Source organism: Eublepharis macularius, chromosome 11 (genome assembly GCF_028583425.1).
Source record: "Eublepharis macularius isolate TG4126 chromosome 11, MPM_Emac_v1.0, whole genome shotgun sequence".
In the NCBI taxonomy this organism is placed as follows: Eukaryota; Metazoa; Chordata; class Lepidosauria; order Squamata; family Eublepharidae; genus Eublepharis; species Eublepharis macularius.
Window position 1 is genome coordinate 16,522,778 of NC_072800.1, and position 22,339 is coordinate 16,545,116.

The 22,339-nt window shown below is 42.8% G+C and overlaps 1 protein-coding gene across 1 annotated transcript in view; it reads right to left on the bottom strand.

Annotated features, from left to right (window-relative positions):
- Positions 1-17,604: 17,604 nt before the first annotated feature.
- The window catches only part of ADCY1 (adenylate cyclase 1), a 198,041-nt gene continuing 193,306 nt past the window's right edge, over positions 17,605-22,339 (bottom strand). Inside the window, exons 18-20 of the mRNA XM_054991780.1 lie at positions 19,575-19,689; positions 18,749-18,873; positions 17,605-18,234 (exon numbers count right to left, since the gene is read on the bottom strand). Of these exons, the coding sequence (XP_054847755.1) occupies positions 17,896-18,234; positions 18,749-18,873; positions 19,575-19,689 (579 nt within the window). The 3' untranslated portion in view covers positions 17,605-17,895. The remainder of the gene's footprint in view (positions 18,235-18,748; positions 18,874-19,574; positions 19,690-22,339) is intronic.

Consider the following 22,339-nt stretch of genomic DNA (forward strand, 5'->3'; position numbering starts at 1 on the left):
AAGCGAATATGGATTTTGCATTGGATCAGTGTGGCTGCTGGTTATCTCTGTACCATATCAGTGACTTAAGGAAGGGCTTTCTGGTTCTTTATAAGCACACGGCCTGGTCTCCTGAGTTGCTTCATTGTCTGAGGCTACATTCCAGCAGGCAAGAGAAATGCTTGAATCCACAGGGACAGAGGCACAGAGAACATTGCTTTCTCCCCACTGTAGGTAGGTAGTGCCAGCCAGCCTGCAGTGGTGCCTTGCAAGGGACGAAGAGCTGCAGAGAAGAGGGGAATAGAGGCAGATGTCTAGTCTCTCCACCCCCCCCCCCCCGGCAATAGCCAGACTGCCCTGGAGACAGACTGGTAGAGGGAGATTTTATTAATTTTTTTAATGTGTTATGCGTGGGCAGAGGCAGAGGCCAAGACATGCACACTTAACGAAATAGGATGCAAGAGATCATTGAGGAGGACAGAAGTGACCGTCTCTCTGTGTCAGGGAGAATTTTAGATTCAGAATTTGAAATCTCATAAAATCCATAATTTCATGTAAAAGCACAAAGTTGCCACTTGCCTGGGACAAATGCTGTTAGCTATCATTAGCCCCAGCAGGCGAGAAAAAGAAGGCCACTCCTCCTTCTCACATGTAAAGAAAGCAGAGTTGGGGGCTGTGTACATTGTTTTGTGTGTGTGTACATGCCAACAAATCACAATCAACTTATAGCAATCCCAGCAAAGGGCTGTCAGGGCAAGTGAGAGGCAGAAGTGGCTTGCCAGAGCCTTCCTCTGCAGAGTCTTCCTTGGGGTCGCCCATCCAAGTACTTTGAAGCTATCTGACGAGATGGGGCTATGCCATGCTGCCTCCCCCCTGTGTATATTGTTAAACCACCCCATAAGATGTGGCTCAGGGGAGCTGAACCCTGCCCTGTCTTGTGTCTTGACTTGAAGCATATTTTATTTTATTGATTGATTTACATTATTTATAGTCCACCTTTCTCACCGGAACTCAAGACAGATTACCATAAAGCAAGTCAATACAATCAACAGGCCGGAACACCCAATATACAATGCAACAGGAGAATCTGGATTGTAGAAATCGGGATCCAGCCAGAAATCTGAAAACAGAACTGAAGCAGAGCATAAGATTAAGACAATGCGTTAAACAATGCAAAAGTTACATGGCAGGATTCCACTTACAGCAACAGGCAGTATGAGCTATACATAGCAGCAGGGCTTTTTTTCTGGGAAAAGAGGTGGTGGAACTCAGTGGGTTGCCAGCACGGGGGAGGGGGGGCAACTCTGGGCGGGAGGTGGTGGCCCTGGTACCACATGCACGTGCGCAAAGTGTGCGTACGCCTCCTAGGACCGCACAATGACATCACTTTGGGTCAGCTGGAACAAGGGGGGGAGTTTTTTAAAGTTTGAATCACCCTCGGTGAAAATGGTCACATGGCTGGTGGCCCCGCCCCCTGATCTCCAGACAGAGGGGAGTTTAGATTGTCCTCCGCGCCACTCCAGCGGCGCGGAGGGCAATCTAAACTCCCCTCTGTCTGGCGATCAGGGTGCGGGGCCACCAGCCATGTGTCTATTTTCAAGAGGTTCCGGAACTCTGTTCCACCATGTTCCAGCTGAAAAAAAGCCCTGCATAGTAGCATAGACCACAATCCCTGTGAACTTTTACTGAAGTAGCTTTCTACACTGTTGTGTATAGTACAACCCATTTGGGCCACAGGCTCTGTTTGGACATGCCATCAAACCATGATTTGTGCTAACCATGAATTCTTGAACCGCAGTTTGAACCATGCTTCAGGGCTATTTGTTTCCTTTCATTTTCTGCCTGTTCAGTCCTCGCATCTCGAGATGCAACTGCTGCCACATAGATGGTCTAGTAGCCATAATGATGCTCAGGCAAGGTATAGATCACACCAAACCATGGCTTGCAAACTCGCTTCCATGATTCTGGTTTGCCGGCTGACCTCTGCCTATGGCTCAGCAGTTTGGACATCACACTACACAAGAGCTCGGCGTCCTTTGCAAACTTTGATGCAATGTCCTAGGTGAGCCCTACCAGCTCATTCTCACCTCCCCAAACAGCAGCCCCAAACCAGAACACGGTACTTGTACTAATGTTCCCATTTCTTTCTGCATATGAACACTGTGTTCCCATCAAGGGCAGTGAGCAGCAACTTTGACCTACAGACTTAGGATATGGCTGCCATTATCTGGATGGAACTGGAGTACTTCGCTTTGGGTTTGGCCTTCAGACAGACATCCGAAGGTACAGAATGTTCTCTGTTATTTAGCCGCTTAACGCACTTCCATAATCACGCTAATATGTTCCACAGATTGCTTTTCAGCAGCATTATTCCACACCCCAGTTGGCAAGGCCTCCCCATTCTGAATTAGCACCTGGGGATATGAACCTACCGCAATTCAGGCCCGTGCCAGAAGTACCTCATTAGGAGAGCAGGACAAAGAGGGTGTGATCTTGTACCACTGACACGGTTCGTGAGGGTAGCCAGGCATGAGGTGGAAACAAGGCGATTCAAGGTAGCTGAGCCGCACAGACACTGCAATTTGCCTAGGGTGCAAAATGGGAAAAGATGGAGGGGGACCCGGAGTGGAATAAAGAGCCTGGCATAAGACAGGGTGCTTGAATCGAAATCTCGTATTGGCATTTTTTAAAAACAAGAGCAGAATATTCCGAATATCTCATGAGAGGGATCCACCAAGCAAATATTCCTTTATCAGTCCTTGGTATAGAAATGGTCAAACTTAAAGCGGAAACTGGCTCAGACTTGCTTGTCACCTCAATGATTGCTATTCAGAACAGGCAATGAACGAAATGAGGAAGAGAATGTCTTGCCTGAGAGCCAGCGTAATATAGAGCAGCATTTCTGAAACTGGGCTTTGGAAGTGCCTTGATGTCCAGGGGGGTCCATGGGTCACTGAACGTACTGAGCCCTTCTGATGCCATCTAGCTAACAAGAAAATGGAGCCCTCTCGTTTTTTTAAAAAATGAATGGGGGCAGGGGGAAGGAATCAACTTCTCTTCTTTTGAAGTGAAGGGGTTCCTAAAACTGTTGCTGCCTGTGATCACAAATAACCTCAAAGCTCTAGTCAGAAAATGATGGGCCATAGAAGCCAGTAGTAAAATCCCAGAGACTCTAATGGAAGGGGTGGCACCAGGGAAGCAAACTACTATTCCAGTCACTAAAATAGTAAAGAGTCCAGTAGCACCTTTAAGACTAACCAATTTTATTGTAGCATAAGTTTTTGAGACCCACAGCTGTCTTCGTCAGATGCATTATATTATAGCATAAGCTTATGATCTGATGAAGAGAACTATGGTTCTCGAAAGCTTATGCTACTGTAAAGTTGGTTAGTCTTAAAGGTGCTACTGGACTCTTTTTGATTTTGCTACTACAGACTAACACGGCTAACTCCTCTGGATCTATTCCAGTCACTGGATTTCACTTCATTGTTTTCAATGCACAAGGATTCAGCAGGGAGATAGAGTCACTCTGCATCTACAGACATTGACTATATTCTGCATAAAATGTCCACCCATGCAGGAAAGTCTTTATTTGCCCATTCCTTCCTCCCGCAGCGGATGCCTTATACTCCCCCAGCTATTCTTGGGGTCCCTCCTACAGCCCCCAGGAGCAGCATTTGAGGGTTTGCGTTTCAGGCTGCCGCAGGACAGAGGAGGCAGAGAAGTTGTGCTTCTGCAGATGGAAAATCCTTACCCCAGTGGAAATTGTAGGCGAGATCCAAGATAGCCAATGGTCATAGTACACAAGAAGCCTCTATAGGGCTTGCTATGCACATTATGAAAAAGGGCTATCTGGTGCACTACAAGTGTGGGGCAGGGGGGGGCTACAAAGTCTGCAGCAGAATCAAAATGGGGCCATTTTTATGAACTCTGAAACCGAACAGGTTTCATCCTAGAATTTCTGGTTTTCTTATAACAAGGAAATGCACTGAATTACACTACCTGTAGCCTTCAAAATATCAAGGTTTTCCCCCTTTTCCTCAACACTTTGCCACTCCTCTATAAGCTCTCCCTTGAGCAACATCAGGGTCACTCACAATCCTACCCAGGTCTACCCAATGGGGCTCGTTCCCAGGACAGCGTCTCATCTTTAGGACTGAACTGTTAGTCCACCGCCAAAGAATAACCATCATCATCATTACTCAATAATGATTTAAAGAAAATGACAAATCATTCCCAAATTGTTGCATGTACAATTTTTTTGTTCTCACCTAAGACCTTAAAAGGTGCTATTCTCCAACTGCCCCCTCTTCCAAGTTTCAAAGGCGACTTCCACCAAAGCAACCGCATTAGAATTTGGTAGCAATTTTCATATGGGGATGTTGGACTTGGCAAATCCAGGCAGTGACTGGCTCACTGTAGAAGACAATGGGTCCCTTTTGGGGTGTTCGTTGATGTTACTGATCTTGCTATGTGTATGTGCCTCCAGTGGCTGTCACACCCATGCCGACTGAATCCTGTCATTGTCTGATAGGATTCAATATTCTTTTGTGTTCTATGTAGTTTTGTGAGACAACTACTTATCTGTTGCTTTGCTTTGTCTGTTGGCCTTGTACAAAACCAAAACCAGAATCAACTTTCTTCTCCTCTCTATTTTCATGTTACGTACATCGACCCAGTTAGGAGACCATTTCATTCATCTGACAAAGCGGTCTTTGTATGCCCCCAAAAGGTATGCCCCAATAAATCTGTTCAAGGTGCCTTTTTGGTGGAATTTGCACCAGTTAATTTTCTCACTTCTACTATTCTTGTAAAGTCCTTGCAGAGCCCCGTGGTGCAGAGTGGTAAGCGGCAGTACTGCAGCCCAAGCTGTGCTTACGACCTGAGTTCGATCCTGGTGGAGCCAGGTTCAGGTAGCCGGCTCAAGGCTGACTCAGCCTTCCATCCTTCCGAGGTTGGTGAAATGAGTACCCAGTTTCCTGGGGGTAAAGTGTAGATGACTGGGGAAGGCAATGGCAAACCACCCCATAAAAAGTCTGCCAAGAAAACGTCATGATGTGACATCCTCTCATAGGTCAGTAATGACTCAGTGCTTGCACAGGGGACTACCTTTACTATTCTTGTATCCCTCTGAGGCTTGATTCACACCAGCACAAACATTGTTCATTGTCTATAGAACTGATTGCTGGTACACTTGATCGGGAGCTGGTGTGACGCCACTCCTTTGAAAAGCATTCTGTTAGAAGTGGTGAAATATTCTCTTTGATTTATGATGGCTTATTCACACACGTGTGTCACTATCTGCTTTCTATTACCAAAGCAAGAACAAGCATGTATGGATCGGGGGAGAAGGGCTACCATGCCAATGGTGGTGTATAGCATGACTTTAGGAAGAGCCCCGTGGCGCAGAGTGGTAAGCGGCAGTACTGCAGCCCAAGCTCTGCTCATGCCCTGAGTTCCATCCTGGCGAAAGCTGGGTTCAGGTAGCCAGCTCAAGGTTATCTCAGCCATCCAAGGTCAGTAAAATGAGTACCCAGTTTCCTGGGGGTAAAGTGTAGATGACTGGGGAAGGCAATGGCAAACCAACCCATAACAAAAAGTCTGCCAAGAAAACGTCTGATGCAACATCCCCCCCATGGGTAAGGTGCTTGCACACCTTTACTTTTTTTTTTGCCATGACTTCCAAAGGCACGACGACTTGGTGATCTGGATTACAGTATGACTTTGCTGAAATTTTAGGACATTTCTAGATGATCCTGTATTGTTCCACCAACGTCAACCCAACCTAGCAAGGATATAAGGTAACTGGACTGTGGGTTGGATACAGCCAACTTTTTACTCAGTCTTCCCCAGTTCCCACAGCACCAGTCCCACATGGTTTCTGTCCATTCAGGTCCCATCTCCAGGATGCCTTTCATACCAGCGGAAAAGCTGGTTGTGTCCAACCCTGGGTGTAGCCAGAATGGCTGCAAATGACTAGAGAGAATTTTTAAAACTTCAGAGCACTTTCTCAGGCCTCAGGCCATACGAGCTTACCAATTGTAGTGCTATTAAAATAAACTTTCAGCCTTATGTTTACTCAAGCAGTTTGTTTCCTTTATTAATCAGATTCCAGAAATGATAATAGTGCAAACACTCAGTATAAAAGTTGCAGTAAGAAATTTACATTCACAAGTTTTAACATTTCAGTCCATTCACTTCCCCCCCCCCCAAAACATAAAAATAGGACAAATATTCAATTGCTCTTTTCAGTTCAATAATCCTGAAAAAGACTGGAAGATACTCTACAATATTCTATGTACATAAAAATAGACCCGTATTATTTATGCAAATTTCTCATTCCAAGTTACCCAGTCTGTTTAATTATTGGATTACTGAGGAGATTTTGTATTTCCTGTGGTACTCCCTTTCTCCAAGGACCAGATGAGACATGATGGGCAGTGGCCTGTATCTTTTCCACAAAATTATTCTCCCATAGTGGAAAAGCAGCCAGGAGGAAGCAATTTTGAATAGAAAAATATCACAGGGGCAGGGGAGGAAGCTTAAGCATCGCTTTCTCCCACCTGCTCATCCTTCACTTTAACTCACAGCCTCCCGAGGATGCTTTCGGGTTTTTAAAAAATCGGGTGGCAGGGAAGAGACACGCAACTGCCCATTTTATCTGTTTAGGTCTAAACTTGAAATACATGTTCTGTTCATTAAGATATTTGTAACATAATGGACCAGATTCACATTTCATTCAGATCAATGACAATTCTCATCGTTACCAATCAGAGGGCCTTAAGAGTATAGAAACTGAGCACAACTTATTAAAATCTGTGTCATAGACATAAGCGGGGCAAGGTTGTCAAACCAAATCATAAAAAATGTCTGTTCAACTTTGAGCCACAAAAACCCAAGTATCAAGAGTTTGGGCATGTGCTTCCCTGTCCTAACTCTCAGTCCGTATTCAAGGACCATTTTATAGTCAGTGGAATCAAGTAGAAGTATTTCTCCTAGACCCCAAATACTTTACATGGGAAGAGTGGTTGCTTGTTTGAACACCTGTCTATCTGAAAATATCCAACACATAAAAACCTTGTGCTCCAAGAAGGACCATGCTGGATATCAAACATGTAACCTCTCCTCGCACCTTCAACCTTGAAGTATTTACAGCCCAGAGAAAGTCTTACTTTGCCAACTATATTAAGTAGCTCTTAAGCTTAATTTGATGGTTACCTCTTCCATATCACCAGATTCCATGCTGCTTCAGCTCCAGTAATGTTTGAGAGGCAACCTTGAAGACAGAATGGCAGAGGGCCAAGCTACAAGTGATGAATGACACAGGTTGGACACTTGTCAGCTTCCCTCAAGTTTTGATGGGAAATGTAGGCATCCTGGTCTTGCAGCTTGGCTCTCCGACTGCTGTCCAATGGACTTTTCAACTGTCACTTGTCCAACATTCCGCCAAGCTGCCTACATTTCCCATCAAAACTTGAGGGAAGCTGACAAGTGTCCAACCTGTGTCATTCGTCACTTGTAGTTTGGCCCAGAGTTACTTTTCCTGGTGGGACAGCCCAATGAGAGGGCTTCTGTGGGAAGTAATAAGGTCCTCCTTCTCCTTTCTCTGTAATGGTATCCCTATTTCTAGCATTAACAGACTTGCAGATGTTGTGATTATGCAGAGAGAGAGTCATGTTGCTAAGCTAACTGAAGGATCCCTTAAGAATAGGCAACAAATGGATCACTGTGCAATGTTATAAAACAGAGGAGTTAGCCATGTTAGTCTGTATTAGCAAAACAGTAGAGTCCAGTAGCACCTTTAAGACTAACCAACTTTACTGTCGCATAAGCTTTCGAGAACCACAGTTCTCTTCGTCAGATGCATCTGGCTACAAACCCAACCAGAAAGCACCAGGCACGTGCGTCTGGAAAGGAAACCATCAAAGCCCAAGGCAGTCATGTCCCTGGAGGTGAACAGTCAGCAACAATAATGTGTGATAATAACTAGGGAGATCCTACCTGTAGTCAGCACTAGAGATGGGCACGAACTGGGGGAAAAAAATGAACCATGTGGTTCGCGGTTCGTCAAATTTCTTGAACCACGAACCACGAACTTTCACGAACCTGCCCCTGGTTTGCATCTGACGAAGAGAGCTGTGGTTCTCGAAAGCTTATGTGACAGTAAAGTTGGTTAGTCTTAAAGGTGCTACTGGACTCTTTACTATTTTGTTATAAAACAGTGTTACATTTATATATCTAACCCATGAATACTTACTGACCAGGTGCTGCAAACAGAAAAACAAAACATGACACCAGCCTTGATTGACAAGACTTCTTGGGTATGCACAGAGGGCCACATGGCATAAAAAGACCATTTGGTTACAATGTAGGCTTTTCTTGGAAGCCAGTAGTTGTGATAGCACATTTCTATGGGAACGCTATGAAAGAGCAGAGAAGGAAAAGCTAGTTTGTCACATTAAAAAAAGTGGCCCATTATAATTTAAGGCATTCATGGTTCATGTCTTTAAAAGTTATGTGTATGCAATTGTAGGGTTAATTTATATTCACTGTTATCTGTGCAACAAATTTATAGTCACAGATTGTTTCGGCACATGAGGCTTTAATTGCCTTTGGGCCTCATGGCCACTACTAGTCAATGCTACATTGTTATTTGAGCAGAACATAATGGGGGGGGAGGCATCTGTAACCCCAATGAGCATCATGACCAATGTACATATTTATAATTACATTAAAAACAGTCTGATGCAAAGGCCAATTTAAGCTTCTCATGTAAAAAGACCCATTGAAACAGCCTACAGTTCGAAAAAAATACAGTGATTTTTCTGAAGGATGTCCTAAATATGTTTTAAATTTTATTAGTGAATTTATCCCACTCTGGTGCAGAGATCTCTAAAAAACTCCCCCCGCTTTCCTAATTTTGCAAGAGAATAAAGAAAAAGAACTTGTAGGGAGAATAAGAACCCTCTCTAGAAGGAACATTCGTTCTGTAAGTTTTCCTAAGAACCCCCTGATGAGTCTATGGCTTCAAGACTTCGAATCTTTCTACATGAGACATCTTACACAAGAGTAGGGAGAGGCAATATTAGCCGAGAAGCAGTTTAAAAAGGATCTGTTAATTTCACCTTTCTACATTAAGTGGGCAGAGAGGGTTTGTTAATTTCATCATCACCTCCCGAAGGCTGTGTCAATTTCACCTCCCCTTATTCTAAGTGTGGATCTTTTATAAGCGCTTTGCCTGCTCACGAGTAGTTCTACATTTGCAGGCACTGTAATTAGAATGCACAGCTGCATGGCAGATGATCACCACTGCCCACCTGTCCAAGTGAATTTCTTTTAGAATTGGGGGAAGCAGCCCCTCCTTGCATGCTGCTGTCTTAAAACTGTTGTAAAAACAAGCCAAAGAAGAGGATTTTTTTTAAAAAAGGAAGAATGTTTATGTTTGTTGAGATTTTCCATTGGCTTCCCATAAAGTGACATTTGCATAGAACAGAATCCTTTGCCGCCTGGATTTCTCTTCCTCCAATGTCAACCACCAATGTTCTGGTGGAACATTTCCAGGGATTCAAATGCTAGAATTGGGATCTACATGCTGGGATCTCTCTCTCAAAGACCTTTTCAGAACTTCTCTTCTCCCAAACCTATAGGCTCTTTTGCCGATGTCTCATTCCCCCCCACCATCCCCTGCCCTCCCTATTGTCAAGTTCCCCAGACAACATTCAAGCTCAACTTGGGATTCTGACAGTAGTATGGATTACTCCTGCTCAGCCATGAAGTGTTCAAAAACAAACCTGGAAAAAGCACTAGTTGGGCTTATGGTTAAAAGTGGAGTTTGAAGAAAAGGAAATATTTAACTGGACTGGCAGTCATTTGTTTCTAGTTCTTCTGGCAATTAGTTTTGAACTAGGCCAAGACCTCTGAGATAAGCCCTGACCACTCCAACTGTTGATGTGACAGACTTGTCAGCTTGCTTTTCTCATAGTTTGGAAAAACAAGTTCTGTATTTCAGCCCTGTGAACTTTCCCCCATCCGTCTATCTTTTACAGTACAGTTCTAAGCACAACGACACCCGTCATTGAGGTGAATGGGCTTAAAAGATGTACTTCTGCTTAGGACCACACTTTTAATCCTTTCTTGGTGCTTTTTGGATCATTTCTGTTTCCCTCGCCTTAGAGGCTTTGGCACAAGAAAGATCCAGGGCTTTTTTTCAGCTGGAATGTGGTGGAACGGAGTTCCGGAACCTCTTGAATCTCAACTCCCCTCTGTCTGGGGATCAGGGGGCGGGGCCACCAGCCATGTGACCATTTTCTCTGAGGACAACCCACTGAGTTCCACTGCCTCTTTTCCCAGAAAAAAAAGCCCTGGAAAGATCTATACAATCAGATTGTTTTCCTGCAGTCACATAATATCCCTAGGTTATATGTGTCCTCATTTTGACAAGGGGAAAAATATAGAAATAAGCATCCTGTGAACAACACAACAGATTTAACTGCATTTTCAGACCCTCAGTATAATACACAATATTTTGCAAATTTGCTCTTAGAGGGCTGCATAAATTATGCCCCCTGAGGAGCATGCAAGCTTTCTACCTAATTTCTGCTCTGTGGTTACTGGTCGCATTATATTACTGACATCCTAATGTCTTCCATACTAGAGTGATTCACTTTTTTTTTCTTTTTTGCATTTTTTTTTAAAAGGACACATCTATATGTGTCATTGAATTTCAAAGTTGGGGGTTCAATAACATCAACAATAATACCAGTATTTATATAATACTTTTGAGTGTTTGGAGCTCATTACCTAAATTGTCTCGAGGTGGTGAGGAACACTTTCCTCACAGGAATTAGATTAAATTTTCTGGGCATCAGACCCCAATTAATCAGGAAATCACATTCTGCCTCTGCTACGCTGGCGCAGATGGTCTGACGCAGAAGAGTCGTCAATGAAAGTTTTGCTACCAGCTCAACAAGAAGCTACCAGTCCAACCTGGGTCTAAGACATGTCTCCTCAGAAGCAAGCCCTGCTGAGTTCAATGGGACTTACTTCCTAGTAAGCACAGTTATTCTTGTGCAGTTTATTTAGAAAATCTCAGGGGGGAAAGGAAAGAAAGACGGCATTCGTTTTTTTTAAGAAACCACACAATTCAACTCAACGTTTTTGGTACCACAGTTCATTTTTTTGGGGGGACCATCTGAATCCAAGAAATAAGGCCATTGAATAATAACGATATTCCGCAATATAGTAACTTATGAAAATCATCTCGTAGTATAGAGTATTTGACAGATACAATAAGTTATAGAAGTTATTACCACATAAAAATACAATCTGGGTAACTTTATTGGACCAAATCCACCCCACCCCACCCTTCCCTTCCACCTAGTTCTGCCTGCTTTACTGCCCGTTGAAGTAGACACCTTTGTCTTCCTATGTTGAGGTCTCTCATACAGTATATGTAAATGCTTTTGACAATAAATTATTCCACTTTTTCCCTGGGTGGGGAGGGCCTACAGCTCAGTAGCAGAGCGCATTCTTTGCATACGTAAGGACCCAGGCCTCATCCTCTGGCATCTCCAGTTAATTTCAAGTAGCAGGGCTGGGAAAGAACAGTTGCCAGTCAAAGGAGACCGTACTGGGCTGAACTGGCCAGTGGCCTGGCTTACTCTAAGGCAGCTTTATATGTCGTATTTATGTCTTCGGGGACTCAGGCAACAGAGATCAACCTGCGTCCGAGTCCTCGGGAAGCTGCTTCCAGTCAAGACGGACCAAGAGTCGGTTATAATAAGGCAGCTTCATAATATTCAAGGACAATTTTGTGCTGTGGCGTTTTAGAAAGTACAAAGTCATTCCCCTTTCCCCAAGCCAAACATTTACTTATACTGTGAAATCGAACATGGTATCAAACAGTACCTAGCAAATCAGTCGACTTGGTATTTGACACCGCTCTTTTGCTTCTACTCATCTTTATATATATATATATATATATATATATATTACAGTATGTGGAATTTATTGCTTCTAATGACCAAAGGTACTGTTATAAAGGTAGCATAGATGTTGATTGAGAGCACATTTCATATACCATATAATGTGGACCTAGCAATATTGAGGTTGGCAGAACAGGACAGATAGATTAAAAGTTCCTTGTGGCGTTGTTTTTATAGTTCTGGCTTGCTTTGCAGTAAGGACATGCAAACTAGGAGTGCCATAAGAACTCGGTGTCAAAAGTGATATGTCAAAAACATATAGAAAGAAACTTACTCTTTTGTTTGTTTGTTTTTACTGAAGTCAGGCATGAGTGGCATGCAGAAGATAAGCAAAAGGACATCCATTTCCAAAGGGGGTTATAATCTTCGTGCACATGTAAAACCTCTGTTTACAAAAGAATCATTTGCGCCTGTTAAAAGTGTACCTTTTTGCAGTTATTTATACAAGTGTACATGCAATAAACCTGTCATAGCTAAAAGTATTTACAAAATTTCATACAATACATCCTTCAAAGTGAATTAATAATAATACATGAAAGGCCAATGTTTTAACACTGTACAAGATTAAAAATAAATAAGGCATTATAATACATCCCCCCCCATAAATTAAAAAAAAAGTTTGCTTGTCACTGCAATATAAAACTCTCACTTGAAACAACATTATGGCTAAATAGTCCTCTGATTAGGACTGGAAATGTAAAATAATTTGGATTACTAATGCTGCATTAAGGCCAGTTCGTTTGAGGCTCTGAGAACGGAGACAGTATGCACAGTGGGAAACTGGAATTGCTTCAGCCTTGACTGTGAGTATATTTGCCCTGCCTCCAGGTAGCCATATGGTGGATGTAATTAGTACAGGTTAAATCAGCAGTCTTGAATCTCAAACATTCATCTGAGAAAGAATTCCATGTCTCTGGCCTGTATACATTGGATGTTATATGCACAGGCCCAATGCAAATAAGGAAGTCAAATCCCCCTAAAACTGACAGCTCCAGAGGGATATAGTCATGTTCAGGGCTTTTTTTCAGTGGGAACGCAGTGGAATGGAGTTCTGGGACCTCTTAAAAATGATCACATGGCCGGTGGCCCCGCCTCCTGATCTCCAGACAGAGGGGAGTTTAGATTGCCCTCTGCGCTGCTCAGCGGTGTGGAGGGCAATCTAAATTCCCCTCTGTCTGGGCCAGGGCCACCGGCCATGTGACCATTTTCACCGAGGGCAATTTGAACTTTAAAAAACTCCCCCCTTTGTTCCACTGACCCAAAGTGACGTCATTTTGTGGTCTTGAGTTCCACCACCTCTTTTCCCAGAAAAAAAGCCCTGGTCATGTTAGTCTGCTACAGCAAAAACAAAAAGGAGTCTTGGGGCACCTTAAAGACTAACAGGTAACAGGTTTCTTGTGATGTTTGTTCTCATGACAAAACAAAAGTCCAGTGGCACCTTAAAGACTAACAACATTAATTTCAGTAGAAAAGAGCAAGGGTCCAGGAGCACCTATAATACTAAAATAATTTGTGGTAGGGTATGAGCTTTCGCAAGTCAAGCTGTGACTCACAAAAGCTCATACCCTATCATAAATTTTGTTAGTCTTATAGGTGCTACTGGACTTTTGCTCATTTCTGTTGCTACAGGCAGACTAACATGGCTACCCCTGTTGATCTAACATTAATTTCAGTAAGAGCTTTTGTCAATCAGAACACGTTTCCTTGTGGACTAGAGCCTGCTTTATCAAGTTGACTGGCATGCAAGTGCAAGCCAACTGACTGAAGGCTGAGTCCACATCGTGTCTCTCCAAACCATTTTTTTTTTTGGTTTAGATACAGCTTTGGCTCAGCATTAGAGATGGGCACGAACAGCAATACGAACAAAAAAAAAAAGCCACAAACAGCCCAATCTGCTGTTCGCAAACAAGCTGTTCATGAGGCCCCATTCTAAATGAACAAGTAGTCGTTGCAAGCCTCGTTCGTTGCTGTTCGTCAAGCCAGACAGTCTGGCACCTGCAATCAATTCCCTTGGCAACATAGGCAGGGACTGCCGGAACTTTGTCTGAACTCCTGCAGTTTCCCTGGAAACCCTAATCTAAGCCCAATTTAGCTTGATAGGCACGTCTTCAAGTGTGGAGCTCCAAATTTGTTACAAGGGAGCAAAAAGCAGGGGGGAGGGGGGTCTCCCAGCTCTGACTTTGCAGACAGTGGAGAGGGAGAGAGACAGTTTCTATTGGCATTTTGATAGAGAGAGTGCATTGGAGCTTGAATTTTCTCTGTGTGTGGTGGGATAGGGATCTACCTCTTTAGGTTCCAGGGCTGCTGCCAGGCTCTGGGACCAAGCTATTATTTATTATTGGTACCTTTCCTGGTGCCTGCTCAGGTCAGGTTTCTGGGAGTGGTGCAGTAGGGATCTTGACTTGGATGATGGCTGGAGGAGAGCCTGCTGGCCCCTATGAACAGCCAACCACGAACATGTTCATGAACAGGGTCATGTTTGTGGGTCTTCATGAGTCCCTGTTCGTGGATGGCAATGAACAACAAACATCATGTTCATTTTTTTTTTCTGTTCGTGCCCATCTCTACTCAGCATCCTAATTCAAACATTACAATGAACCTGATGGCCTGGAGGCAGGACAGGAATGCTCGACAGAGGAAGGGAGAGAAGGCATAAGCGATTTCATTCCCTCACCACATGTAGGGTCTGCATGGAGTCTCTTCCAAACTGGCTATGACAGCCTAGAAGCAAGCAGTTGAATGACTGATAGCGAAGCTGGGTAGATCATTGCTCAGTTTCTTAGGGCCAATTCACATGTTCACCTGGACAAGGATCTTCTTTGTGTGGTAGTAGACTAGGCAAATAGGAGTCCACGTACAGGCATTATGCAGGTACATGGTTGAGTTTCACATAACTCATGTTTTACTGTATCTTATAAATGGTGATTCTGGAAAACATATATTTGCTGATATTTGATTTTTATAACTGACTAAATTTGGTTACCCTGGATGTTTCTGTCTGAGAACTTGTATCTCAAAACTTTACGCACATATGCTAGTTGTTTATAATTATGGTATAGTGGCCTCTGGTTAAATAACAATAAAAACAGATAAAGTAATACGTTCAATGGGAGTTATGAATCTAGGTGTTATTGGTGCAAGTATCCCCCTGGTCAAGGCGAAGGGGAAAGATCATACAAAATGAGCCGTAATACAGGTGGGTTTGATGGATGGGTACAGGGCATGCTTTAGTTATTCAGTTGGCATCTGAAATCAGAGAGATTTGAATGCTTGTTCATCTACCACATGGAGAAGATGCTTGACTGGAAGTGTGTAAATTGGTCTCAACAGCACTGAATGGCACAGAGCAGACACTGATTTTGCAGAACACTGTTCCCAAATGTCGCCTTTGCCTCATCACTACAATAAAGGCAGAACTGGACCAAAATCTGCTGTAATATATATTGCCACAAATCTAGCGTAATGAAGATCTATCCCAACATGATGTGTAGCAGATTTTGGCACACAGTGGACCTCAAACCTGAACCCCTTGAATGCCCAGCATTGAAATAATGTTAAAGAATAAATGTGCAAATGTTAACATGGGCCGTTTCCAGATGGCTTACCTGCACCCGGAACGTCACGCCATGTTGCGGGGAAAACGCGAAATATCACGTTTTCTCGCGCGAGTTTTGCATTTTCGCATATTTCGCATTTTCTCCGCAACGTGGTGCGACGTTCTGGATGCAGGTAAGCCGTCTGGAAACGGCCATGGTTGCAATGCATTAACTAAGAATTCAACTGAAGCTCTATCCATCATCTCTAAAATAACAATTCAAAGCATTTTTCAAAAGAAAAGGTTCCGAAGGAACATTATGTAATTAGTTCCCCCAAAGTCCTCTGATATCTTGTCAGCTTCAATGGAGAGTGAAATACTTTTAATTATTACTATCACCTTATTAAGAGGAAATTGTGCAAACTGATGTGAAATATTGTGCTTGCTATTGACAGACCCCTAATAACATCCTGCCAAATTGACACGACTCCTCCGTGATCCGCATTTTATGACGGCAGCTTACATGAGATCCCATATTAAACTAAGCCAGCTGGTTTTTCATGATGAATCCATGCAATCTCTCTTAAAAGGAAATGGGAATCCCAACCATTTTGATAAGAGAGGGTTGGGCCCTCTGTGGGGCTATAGCAAGTTCATCCTTACTGCTTGACTCTGGGAAAACATCCATCCATCCAAAATAACTGTTTAGGAATCAACTAAAAGAGGGAGAAGGGAGATATTTATGTATCATTTTTTGTGTGCCTTCCAACACACTACTTTCCACACACAAAATAGTCTTAGCTCTCGCTGTTTTTAGGGAACAGCTAACAATTCCCACAAACACATCAAATTTGTAATTTCTTTTAAAAAAATACTGCCGCCATTTGCGATGCTGAAATGGCCGTTTTGTAAAGAGATATGCCGATACCTCATCACTTCACCCTATCAAAAATGTCAGAAGATTAAAACTCTGAAAATTAACAAGAAAATTAAACGTGGCTCTATTGATACATTTGCCAATGAGAATCTCCAAATGGGAGCTGAGCACAAATCTGCTACAGAAATCAAGGTCTGCGAAAGACTGGCATCAGACAATGACGTATTGGCAAATGTTCCTAATAAAAGCCTGTATAAATGGTCAGCCATTTGACCCGTTGAAAAGGCGTAACTCTCAACACGTTATAGATTCCCTTTTGGCTTGTGCACGCTTGCAGCTCTTGTATGGCATTTATCTAGAGGCAAATCCAATTTACCCATTCACACATATCCCCTCTAATTGCATAGGAAACACTTCTTTGTGATTACATCCCAGGCCACTGCAAGACGTAACTAAATGCTGGAGCGGTACAGCCACACCCAGACAAATGCATAGCCCTTTCCAACCAATTATCATTACCCTCCCTCCCTCTCAGGCAGATGTTGGAACAGCTCGTGCAATTTGTCCCACCTATGGGATTTTGGTATTCATGCAGTAGTTTGGGATGTGACTCTAATGTAACTAGAGGTATGTATGAATGGGATTTTGCTAATGATATATTCCCAAGTTATTGTAAGCGAATTACCTGCATTCCAACCTTCTGCTGTTGGAACGCAGTCCCAGATGTGAAAACATAGCATTTTTTTTAAAAAAGCTACATCCTACATTAACGTAAGTGCTGACAATTTCTTAGTTTCTTTTTTAAAAGAGTGCTGAGGGAAAGGGCTTCACAATTCTTTCAGTAGCCTTAATTGCATCTAATTTAGCCTATACTTCCCACTCAATCAGCAATTATAGAAATTGTAGAAAAACCCTTGTTGGATATGATAGCAGGAGCATTCTCGCCCTTTGCCACCGCAAGATGTAGTTAAATAAATGTTCTATACATATAAATCTGTGTCATTTCTATATAGGAAATACAGAAATGTTTATATATATATATGTGCACATATATATATGGCACTGCGAATGTCAGAAATTGGAGACTGCTGACATTTTTTGAAAAAGAAACACTATAAAAGCTATATTGACAAACACCAATGCAATGATTGTTAAAAATTCACTGGTGAGTGTCAGCCATCCCATTTCTCTCTCTCTCTCCCCCCCTCTCTCTCTCACACACACACACATTCAGTCTCACTTGCATGACTTTCTTACTTATACCATTTGCCATTTAAAACTGCCAAGAAAATATTCCTTCTCTTCAGAAAATCAGTAGTAGACTTTTCTAACAGAATTGCTAGCCCTTATTCAATCCATTCCAAGAGTTCATACATGTGGTTCCCAAGTTCTCTTTGGTTGGGTTGTAGACATCCTTGGTTCGTACCAAATCCAGTCGCCTTAACCTTCCTGGTGGAAATTCAAGTGACCTTGGCTCTCCATATTCAATCCAAATGGCACAACCAACATTTCCTTTGCTCTCATACCTCCTTTACAGCTGGCACAGAAGGAAGGTAATGGAGGGTCAGATTTGTGTGGGCTGACGGAGTTTGGAGCGTTCCAGTCCCAGCATTCGCTGAAAGGCTGGGGGAGGAGGACATGGATGGGCAACTTGTGCCCAGTTTAGTCTGAATGTTTGCGCGTCCATAAGGGTACATTTTACGTTCTAAGTTTAAAGACCGTGTTTGTGAGTTACTTCCATTAGACTTTCCTTCAAGAAAGTAAGTCAACATTTCGCCTTTGCCTTTGACGCTGACTTTACCCCGACACGCAAACTCATAACTGCATTTTTTTAATATTCGCTGAACTTCTTCTGTGACCTGTGAGAAAAACAAATTAGAATTACTGTTTGATTTATGAGATAGCTGAGATGTTACTGTTTGACAGCTGAGATCCGAGGGTTAGTTTATCTGTGAAGGCCAGTCGCCAGCATTGGCTTTGGTCCTCGCTGCATCTTCCACAGCAAGGAGGCATTTCCATCCATGGAAGAGGGGAAGTCAATTTTTGTCACTTTCCCACTCTCATCGGAGAGACTCATATCAGAAATGAGTGATGCTGCACACGTTGGATAATGCACTTTCAATGCACTTTATCAATCGTTTGAGGTGGATTTTTTGTTCCGCACATGAAATAATCCGTTCCAAATGATCTATAAAGAGGATTGGAAGTGCTTTATCCAACGTGTGCGGAATCACTGGTCCACTGGGGAAGACACGCCCCTTTCTTAAGAATGAAAACAGTGAGTCATGTGGACTTTCAGAAGTCACCTGAAAAGCAAGCCACAGATTGGTTATTTGAAAACAAACTGCCGTGAAGTCCTATGAAAACACTCACCTGAATTTTACCTTGCACTCCGGTACTATCCATTCTGCTAGCGACATTTACCGTGTTACCCCAGATGTCATATTGGGGTCTTCTGGCACCAATAACACCCGCCACTACAGGGCCTACATTAATACCTAGAACAAAGACCATGGCCAATAATTAATTTGGCTTTTGCTTCAATATCTATTGCACGTTGCTAAAATGGATTATAGACCTTAAAAGGCTAAAACATGTCCTTGAAAAGTTAGAAATTAAAGATTTATGGAGAGTATGTTTATAAAACCTCCTCAGAGATTTATTTTGGCTTCTTTTGCCAAATGCTACAGACTTTTGACAGGCTAATATATTTATTTAATCTTTGCAACTATGTTTTGGGGACATTCTGGTACCACCTTTCTAGTAAAATATGACCCACCAGTACCCAGTAAGATACCTACAGATTAGTCTAATTGCTTAACAAAAGGAAACTTAAAAAGCCAAGGCCCCAAACTTTTGATGGGAGAACCCGTGGATTCTGTACTCCTTTTTCCGGCTTGTGGGTTTCTCCCCATCTCTGATTCCCTGTTTATGCACATGAGAATGTGTGGAATCCTCATTCCTCAAATCAAGATTTTGTTCTAATCTGTCTTCCTTTCTTTGACTGTACATATTTACTTTATATTTAAATTAGCAGTAGTTGTCTAGACATGCAGAAGAAAACCATTTAGACTGTTCTCCCAACTCTTGGATGTTATTTATGTCTTGTTTTGACAAAGAAACATCTTCTCTTTTTAAACCTTTACAAACCCCCAACAGCTGTGACCATACAGAATTCACTCTTGAAAATATGACTTACCAACTCGGAGAACAAAGTCATTGTAAGACTGATAGTTGATTTCATCAAGAACATCAAACATTTCTATTGCAAAATCAGCCAGTGTACTGAGGTGGGAATAAATTGATTTCTTTGCCTGGATTTAAAAAAAGGGGATGGGGGGGGAGTTACATTATTTATTCATTCATTTAACCCATCTGTCCTTCCTTGAACTAAAATCAAGGTGACTTTAAGCATATTTAAAAATTAAAACATGTTTAAAAACATTAAGCATTAAAATAACAGTGCTATTCGGATTTTTAAAATTATGTGCAAGGCTTGTCTAATAATTAAAGAAAAATGTTTCGTTGCCTCTTGGAGCACCGGCATGCTTTTTTTCCGAGAGGGAGTTCTAAAAGATCAGGCTCCCAGAGAGAAGGAATTCCCTGCAGCTGTTATTTGGTATATGGGGGAGAGGAGAGGCAGGGCTACTACGGAACACCCAAGAGGGTGAGCGAGTTTGTTCAAAGAGGGAAATTTCCCGATAGGCTGCTTGTCCAGGGCTTTCTAGTTTTACAAGCACCTTGAAATGAGCCTGATAGTAAATTGGTTGTCAGTGTCGGTCACATATTTTCATAGTACTAAGGGCCTAACCAAAACAGAATGTATGACAAAACAGATTAGAAAAAGAACAGTATAAAAAAAAACCAAGAATGATTCAGAGGTTTTTCTGATCTTTTATATCTCTTTTGGAAGAGAACGTGCGGAATTTTCTCATGTTATTTCCGTTAACTGGGACGTGATTGGGAACCAAATAAGCTACTTTAAAGTAGCTCTTTACTGGAAAGAGGGGCAAATAATTGCCTCCATGAGAATAGATAGGGAAAGAAGTTGTTAATGTTTAGGACTGCAACTTGCTTAATTCTTATTAAGTGAACAGCGGCAGTTGTTCCCGGAAAGATGGACCTAACATTTCATTTACCGGAGGTCTCAAATACCTATAGCTTTTGGATGAAGACTAGCAGAACTTTATGAAGCTGTTCTCAAATTGTAAGATGTAGGATCCTTCCTTCCAACCTGTGCTCTGAAAGACAAGTTTCTAAGACCTGGCACAGTGCCCCCCCTGTATCAAGCAGAACAGCCAGTTCTAGGAAGGAACCCCAGATCCAGCATTGCCTACAGTGACAGAGACGGCTTGCGTCAGGATGAGTAGAAAGGCATTCACTAGGCAAATAAGACAGAGTGGGGTTCTTAGAGGAGATAGGGAAGAAACTCCAAGCTGGACTGGAGTGTGGGGAAGACCATGTGAGAGAACGGTTTGTATAAGCTGGGTGAGGGAAGCGGCGTACAGTCAAGGCTGCTGAGAAGGGGAGAATAGGGGAACAAGATTCCAGGGCCTAAGCACTCAGGTAAGTCAGACGGTTTGCTTTCATAGGATGTCTTGCAGTTTTCACACACACTGAATAATATACTTTCAATCCACTTTCAATGCACTTTAGCGATTCTTGGCAAATTGGTTTTCCAATTTCACACACACAAAAATCCAGTTGCAAAATACACTGAAAGTGGATTGAAAGCACATTATTCCGCCTGTGTGAAAGAAACTTTGGTTGGGTTTGGGTGGTGTGAGGGGGCGCTGTGATGCACAGCTTCTTAATGTGGCCTCCCCCCCCCCCACTCATAAATTTTTAAAAAGGTAGCATACAATAAGTGATTAAAGTGTGAATGGTCCATTTCATGTGTGTGTGTGTGTTATGTACTGGGCAGAGGTAAACTGTAGAAGAGGAAGAACGTTGTTCTCTTCCCCCCTCCCACAGTAACTCATGCAGTCACCTGTAATTTAACAAAACAAATTTATCATCTCCTCCGAGGAAGGGTACAAAACTAATTTGCGTTGCCAGATATTATAACTTCACAACTAAGTTGGAAGGCACTTTCTTTTAAAGTATTACTGTGTCACAGTATGAACTCCCAGACATACACCTAAACAACAGTCCACTTTAACCTGGTGAGAGAGGAGATTGCTTTTAAGGTTCCTTTCTCTGCTGCCTCTAATCCAAGAGATGAATGCCAGAAGTGTGGAATTTATCTGTTAATTCCCTTGAATTTCCCATCCAGCTGACCTTAGAGATCCGGTTAGCTTACTTCTGGATCCTATCCTGATCCAATATTTAAAGCCACACCTCCTGTCTCCCTGAGCATCTTTTCCCTGTCTCTGCATCTCTTTATCTCTTTGCTTGCCAAGCCCTTTCCAACGTGATGGTAGCCTCCCCCTCCCCAGGTTCCACAGCCTCCCATTGGTTCACTGGGAATTAGCATATTCCCCCTGGAGGCAAGGATTGGCTGTGAGGACTGGAGGATAGAACTAGAGGCCATCCATCACAGACACTCAGATGGAATCTTTGTCTGAGAGCGGAACTACAAGTGACAAAAGGCACAGATTGGACACGTGTCAGCTTCCCTCAAGTTTTGATGGGAAATGTAGGCATCCTATTCTTGCAGCTTGGCTCTCCGACTGCTGTCCAATGGACTTTTCAACTGTCACTTGTCCAACATTCTGCCAAGCTGCCTACATTTCCCATCAAAACTTGAGGGAGCTGACAAGTGTCCAACCTGTGCCTTTTGTCACTTGTAGTTCCGCTCTGAGGGGCCTCTCGGAAGCTCTAGTCCTACAGGACATTAGACAAGACATAGCTGCAGCCTGTGAAGTTAGTGTGGCACTCCAGTTCTGTGTGATGCTCCAGTAGAGGGCCTGGTTGTTTTGCCTGCCCAGGTATTCAAGAGCCATGGATAGCTCTCAAGCACCT